This window comes from Arachis stenosperma, chromosome 4 (genome assembly GCF_014773155.1).
Source record: "Arachis stenosperma cultivar V10309 chromosome 4, arast.V10309.gnm1.PFL2, whole genome shotgun sequence".
Classification (NCBI taxonomy): Eukaryota; Viridiplantae; Streptophyta; class Magnoliopsida; order Fabales; family Fabaceae; genus Arachis; species Arachis stenosperma.
The window spans coordinates 130,694,903-130,702,767 of record NC_080380.1 but is presented as its reverse complement, the minus strand read 5'-3'; the positions used below and the strand labels follow the sequence as shown (position 1 = coordinate 130,702,767).

The 7,865-nt window shown below is 30.4% G+C and overlaps 1 protein-coding gene across 1 annotated transcript; it reads left to right on the top strand.

The window, feature by feature from the left end:
- The first annotated feature begins 1,983 nt into the window (after positions 1-1,983).
- LOC130975528 (uncharacterized) lies at positions 1,984-2,550 on the top strand. Its single transcript, XM_057900314.1, has one exon. The coding sequence runs from the start codon at positions 1,984-1,986 to the stop codon at positions 2,548-2,550; it is 567 nt and encodes a 188-aa protein (XP_057756297.1).
- Positions 2,551-7,865: the final 5,315 nt, after the last annotated feature.

The following is a 7,865-nucleotide window of genomic DNA, read 5'->3' as shown; positions in this document are numbered from 1 at the left end:
TAATGGAGACTTTTATAGGTTTAAACATTAACTTGTTATTTAAATAACCAACAATAGACGAAGTTGTAACGTTTTGGCAAACCGTAAACCGAATCCTTGAAGGTTTAGGGTTTGTCGAAATTCCTTTTGCAACGATTTCAATTTCAATTTCTATGATAAAACCTGCATTTTGAATGATTTTATTCTTCCATCTTTTGGGGAAGAAAAGTTTCAGCTAGCGACTTTGGATTCGCAGGTAAATTACCATTATATGTTACGATTTCTTTTATATGGATAATTATCTTTTTAATAATGAATGAATAACTGCATTTTTCGTTCTTTGGCAATAATAATGTATTCAATTTTGTGTTTTCTTCTTATAAATTATCAGTATCATAACTTCGAATTTGAACAAGGGATTTAATTAGTTGCATGCATATATCATGCACGTTATAATGCAATTGGAATATTAATACGTAATATATGTTGAATTTAATATATATCTCCTTTTCATTATTTCAGCTTATGATTTGCATGCTTCATAATGAAAAAGTGTAATATACATTTATGTGTATATGAAATTAGAAACTATGATCATAGGGTTAGGTATATTTCATCTTCAGAAACTTTGACAAATCCTAATGTTAGCTTGTATGTAATTATGTATTATATTGATCCATGTCAATTCATATAATATACACATCAATGAAACAAGCTAAGTTATTAATTATTTTTTTCTTTTCTTGTTTGAAAGCAATATAATTTAATTTCTTTGTTGCTTTTCTCAAGTTTTTTGGATTTCACCCTATTTTTCTTTTGTGTTTAATTTCCTGAACACACGCATATACTAGTTCCTTTGTCCTCATATAAGTTATTTAATGAATAAAATCTAAAAGGGTAAACATACAGTCATACATCGCTATACTAGTGATGAATCACACTAATGTTATCTTATATATAATAATTTTATTACTTTGAAGTACACAGCTGAGTGGAAAAAAACAACGGTGTGTCAATATGATACTTCATTTATTTAATTCACCTACTTAACATTATTTCCGGTTTGAGAATTTACTTACACTCATAAAATAGACTAAAATATACAAGGAGAAAAAAAAATACACAAATATAATAATATCTACTATAAGTTCTTCATATGTTTTTTTATAGATAGTCAATTATGTTTTAAAAAAAATTAACTACTAAATTGATTATTCTATATTTTCATATATATATATATATATTGTTTGATATATTTTTAATCTATATTTTATATTTTAATATGTATTTTATATAAATAATTAATTTAGTACTAATTTTTTTATACATACACGCAGTATAATTAATTGATAATTAAGTCTATTTGGTTTATAAACTATAGATACAAATTAAATATCAAGAATTTAATTTTAATATGTTGATAGTATAAAATATTTTATATATTATCTAATTATATCCATATATATATTTAGATGATTATTTATTTAATAATGTAAAAAAATATTTTCTGAGATAAAAATACATAATTTGCAATAAAAAATATTGTATGTACACTAAAATTCAATTACTAAATTAATTATGTATTTGTATATGAATATAATATATATGTTATTTAACTCGTTTTAAAATTTATATTTTAATATATATTTTACATAAATAACTAATTTGATAGTTAATTTTTTATGTATATCTAATATGTTTAATTATTTATATAACTATATTAGATATATATTAAAATTAATTATTAAAATTAAATTAATTATTATATATAAATATATATAATTTAATTTATTTTTAATTGAATTTAGTATTCTAATATAATATATATTTTATTTTAATAATTTATTTTGATAGCTAATTTTAGTGTGTGTTATAATGAGTCTAAAATATCTTTAATTTACACTAGCACATAAAATGCACTAAGAGTTGGCATGCATTCTTTTGTGTGTAGATTCATACATATCAAGGAGAGACCCAAAAAAAAAAAAAAAAAAAACCAAAGCCATGGGAAAAGGGTGTGTAGTATCCCTAGTCATACTTTCAATTTTCATAGCAATAGCAGGGACATTAGTTGTCCTAGGATTCACAGTGTACAAACCACAAGAGCCCAAAATCCACGTGGACAACATCAACTTGGACAACATGAAGTTTGCCTTCAACGTATTCCAAATAAAGTTTGACTTCAACGTGACGTTGACCGCTGACGTCACCGTACAAAACCCTAACAAGATTGGATTCAAGATTTCAGACACAAGTGCCACTCTCAACTATAGAGGTGTTAAGGTTGGAGAAGCACCTATTCCATCTCAAGAGATAGCACCAAAAGAGACAAAGAAATTCAACGTAACCCTAACTGTCATGACAGCAGCTTTGTTGTCTCATCCTATGATATTCAACGATGTCACAAAGAACCAATTGCCACTCACGGTTGTGTTGGATATTCCTGGTCAAGTTGAGATCTTGGGCATCATCAAGGTCAACGTTCATGTTCAAACTTATTGTGATATTCTCATCGATATTCTCCAGAAAAGACTCGCCAGCCAAAGATGCAAATCCACCGCCAATATATGATGTTTTTCTAATTTTCTGTAAATCAACATTTCCGGGCTATATATTCAAAGATTATATTTTCCTCACTCTTTCATATATACTATGTTTATATTTTTCTTTGTGCTAAAAGACAATTTTTTTCATCTTCCATCACTTTTTTATAAAGGAGAATTTTCTGGTACTTAAAGTATTTATGTCAAATTTGTTTAAAATGTGATCAAAAGTTAAAACGTGGCATTCATCCTTTGTACAAAGAGTATTTGTGTCAATTAAATAAGTTATTGCAAAAATTCATGTAGAATTTCTATCTTCACGTGAAGTTGATATTTGAAAATTAATAAATAATTTAATAAATTAAATTAAATTATTATTTAATAATTTTTAACTATCAATTTTACATAAAATTATAGACATTATAAAAGACACTTTTTATAAATCATTCATATATATATATATATATATATATATATATAGTATTGCATATTGTTATCATAGAAACTTAACATGCACACAAGGTTAGAAGTCACGTGTAATTAATTAGGATTGCTAGGCTTATATGTATAACTAATAGCAGAGTTTCATTCTTTTTTATTTTTTGTGGAATTCAGTTTAGAGATTCTGGTATAAAAGAAAACTTCATTCTCTCTCTTTTAGGTTTTGATGTAATCTCAGCTCTCACTTTATACCAATTTTTTTTCTTCAACGATGATTCTCATAAATTCTATATAACAAGCAAGCTAATTTAACATTATTTAAAGTCTTTGGATGTTTATTCTTCATATCTACATTATCAGCAAATCAAAAGAAACTTGATGTACGAGCTAAGAAAGGAGTGTTCCTTGGATTTAAAGAGGGCACTAAAAGATTTTTAGTTTTAGATCTCCACACCAACAAACTTCATGTCTCAAAGGACATTATCTTTTATGAGCACAGTTTTTCTTTTAAAACTAATAATCACTGTCCAAAATTGTCACATTCACCCACTCACACTCAACCACATGCAAGCACTCAATTTTCTAGTTTTCACGATGTTTTTGACTACTCCCAAATAGCCCCTCAACAGCATCTGCCCCTCACTCAATTTTCACAGCCACACACACCTCTCCCACACACTTCACCAACACCACTTGGAAGATCTACAAGGGAAAGGAGACCCGCATATTTAGAAAATTATCACTGCATGCAGACCTCTGTTGAATCAGCTTCCTCCTCATCCAAGTATCCGATTTCTAATTTCATGACATATCACAATCTATCTCTCACACACCACACATTATCAGTCAAAATTGCATCAAGTGTCGAACCTACACGTTATGAGGAAGCTGTGGCTAACCCTTGTTGGAAAGAGCTGTCTCAGCTGAACTAAGTGCTCTTGAGGTAAACAAGACATGGATTGTCACTACATTACCTAAGGGCAAGAAAGCTATAGGTTGCAAACGGGTCTTCAAGTTGAAGCTCAAGCTAGACGGGACAATTGAGAGGCACAAAGTATGTCTTGTGGCAAAAGGGTATAATCAGAGGCAGGGATTTGATCTTTTTGACACCTATAGTCCCGTGGCTAAGATGACAGCATTGCGCATCCTTCTTGCTCTTGCAGCTGTTAAACACTAGCATTTAAAGCAGTTGGACGTCAACACTGCTTTTCTCCATGTGGACCTTCATGAGAAAGTTTACATGACCATCCCTCCTGATCTCACAGTTTCACAACCCGATTCAGTGTGCAAGTTAACAAAATTCCTTTATAACCTCAAACAGGCCAGCCGCCAATGGAATATAAAACTTACTTTGATGCTTCCCAATTTTGGCTATTGCCAATCCAAGCATGACTACTCTCTATTCACCAAATTAGTTGATAAAAAATTTACTACTGTATTAGTATACGTCAATAATTCGATCATCACGGGTAATGATTTAAATACCATTTCAGCCACCAAACAACAATTACATGATGCCTTGAAGATCAAAGACATTGGTGATCTAAAATTTTTTCTTGCCCTTAAAATTGCACGAAGCAGTTTAGGTATTGCTGTTCATCAGCGAAAATATGTGTTAGACTTGTTGAATGACTATGAAATGTTGGACTGTAAACCTGCCTCAACCCCATGGAGTACGATATGAAGCTAGCTAAAGACTCAGCTCCTCTCTTCACAGATGTAGCTGCCTATTGCAGTCTTATTGGGAGCCTTGTATATCTCACTACTATGAGACTCGATATTTCCTTTGCGGTTGGAAAGCTCAGTCACTGTCTTGATTGTCCCACCAGTTCTCACTATAACGCAGCCATTCGGGTCCCCAAATAACTCAAACAAGCCTCAGCAGCAGGTCTTTTTTTTTCTACTTCCTCCGACCTGCAACTCTTTGGCTATTCGGATGCAGACTGGGCAGCATGTCCTAACACTCGCAGGTCTGTTTCCGGGCATTGCTTCTATCTTGGCACCTCTCTCATTTCTTGGAAAAGCAAAAAGCAATCAATAGTGGCCAGATCCTCTTCAGAAGCTGAGTATAGGGCCCTAGCTCTTGCAACTTGTGAAGCTCAGTGGATAGTCTATCTTCTCAACGATCTTCATCTGCCTCTAACCAAACTTGTTCCTTTATATTGTGATAGTCAGTCTGCCTGCCATATAGCTGCCAACCCCGTGTTTCATGAGCGCACCAAACACATCGAAATAGACTGTCACGTAACACGCGAGAAGACATCCTCAGGCCTCATCAAACTCCTTCCCATCTCCACCAGCAAGGATCAAAATGCCGATATCATGACTAAAGCCTTGAGTCCAGGGCCATTCAAACTAGGATATCGTAAGTTAGCGATGCTCAACATCTACAATCTAACTATAAGGGAGAATATGCAAGATTAATCTACATACGTAAGTTGCCAATGCCTTTGACATTGCCAACTTAAGGGAGAATGTTATTATAAAAACTTAACCTGCACAAAAGGTTAGAAGTCACGTGTAATTAGTTAGGATCGCTAGGCTTATATGTATAACTAATAATAGCAGAGTCTCATTCCTTTTTTTGTGGAATTTAGTTTAGAATTTTTTATATAAAAGAAAATCTCACTCTCCCTCTTTTAGGTTCTGATGTAATTTCAGCTCTCACTTTATACCAATTCTTCTTCTTCAACGATGATTCTCATAAATTCAACATATATAACATTCTTCTTATATATTTTTTTCTTTAACAAATTAATTTGGCCATATGAGGAACAAAAATTTGAGACATGGTCTTTGTCAACCTCCAATATTTGACAAATTAAAAGTTATTTTTTATTAATTCTCTTTTGTATAGCTTTCCGGACAAATTTGATCCATGATGATGTTCTTATAAAGGGTTCATCGAAGTCAGGGTGTTGATGCCAACTCTTGTGATATTCGAGCAAGAGGTGTTGATCCACAAAAAAATTTGATGTTTTAAATTAAGCAATATTATATATCAAAATTTATTATTTTGAGTCAACACAACACTTGATAATAACAAATTTATTTTTATAAATAATGTATAAAAAGATAAAATTAACTAAATTTTAAACATATCAGTTCTCATACATGGTCTTACAACTTTGTAGAGACCTGTGTTTTTGGTAAATAGTCGTCCAAACTTAATTCAATTTATTACTGTTGTATATCTGTCGATATTTCTCTTTTTAATCATACAATTGCTACTACACTTATGGTGATTCCTAAATAACTCCTCTTTCCTAAACACAATTTATAACTTTCATCATATTGTGCTCTTCAAAAAAAAACTCTTCTCAAAATTTTAAAAGGTACTGGATTAGAATTTCATTCTAACTAAAGATTCGTATGGTTCCAGAACATTCAATTACAGAAAAACTGAGAACGAAAGTTCTCTTTTCATCCGACTCTTTGATCTTAAAAATACTAATTTTAAGAATGAGTGATTGTTTTTATTAATTTTTAAATTTTAAATTCTAAATAAATATGAGATGTTAGCAAAAAATATTGACTAATATTAATAAAAGATACTAGTTCAATTTATATATATATATATATATATATATATATATATATATATAGATAAAAAAAAAAGAGAAATTACATAAACAAGTGTTTTTGTGTTAAGCACCAACGTAACAAAGTCACATCTTTTCCCCTTATTTATCTTAGGCCTCTTTATTTTATTTTATTTTTTTATAGAAATGTTAATAAAACAATACAAAACTCTTACAAAAACAACAAATTCAATAGTAGTGGGGAAATGACTTTTATATATTAGTAGTTGTCTATCACTGTTGCGATGTTCAACTTAGTGAGGACACACTGCTACGCGTTGATGATAGAATTCAAAGGAAACAATACGTTAGGGTATATCTTTGACTTTCGGAGCATTAATATAGGATGGGAGATTGTTAAGTTTACCTATATACTGCTGTGCCATTGAATGATATAATCTCTTAATTAAGAGATACATCACTGTATTCCGCAGTGTCTCTACCTAACTATTTTCTTTTTCTTCGGCTACAACAAAAATTACTTTTAACTACAAATATTTAGTAGCGATGACATAATAGTTAATTATTATATGTCATATTTAATTCATATTTTTGCGATAATTATATATTTATCGTTATGGTATATGTTATAATGATAATTATATATTTTTAGTAATTATTAAAAAATCTTTATTGATAATCATATAATAAAAAATATTTGGTAATTAAAATAAATTAATTAAAAATAATTAAAATTTATCTTATTTAATATTTATTAATTATTATAACAATTAATAAATGTTAAATAAAGTAAGTTCTTTTTTTGTCTTTTTAGAGCTAAAATTATTTAATGACGAAATATAAGACGACTAATATTTAATTACTGATAAAAACATTAGCGATTATTTTTATTGTCACTAAAAATAAAATAAATAATTACTAAAAATATTTTTTCTAGCATGTATTAGTAATGGAATCATTGAATAATATATTTTTTATATTTTAAAACGAAGATTACAAATTAAATATTGTTCCAGCCCAACCCATTAAGAACCTCGGATCCGGTCACAAGTTACCGATCCACTGGGTCGATGGACCCGAACTAAGAGGCGACCCGCGCATCACCTCCCGTTCCGTAGAGAAAATATGGACAGCTAGCAGAAGCTTCCATACAGGTGGACCTAATTACAGAGAGTCCATCCGGGTACAGAGTATAAATGGGGAGGAACTTACCCCTCTCTAAAGATACGTCATCTTTCTCACCCTAATTAGCTGTCATTTCGTACGAATACTAATTTTAGTATTGGAGTGTTCTTGCAGGAGGCCTTACCCGCTGACACACCAACGACTCAGCGTTTTCGTCCGTCAAGCTCACGCTCAA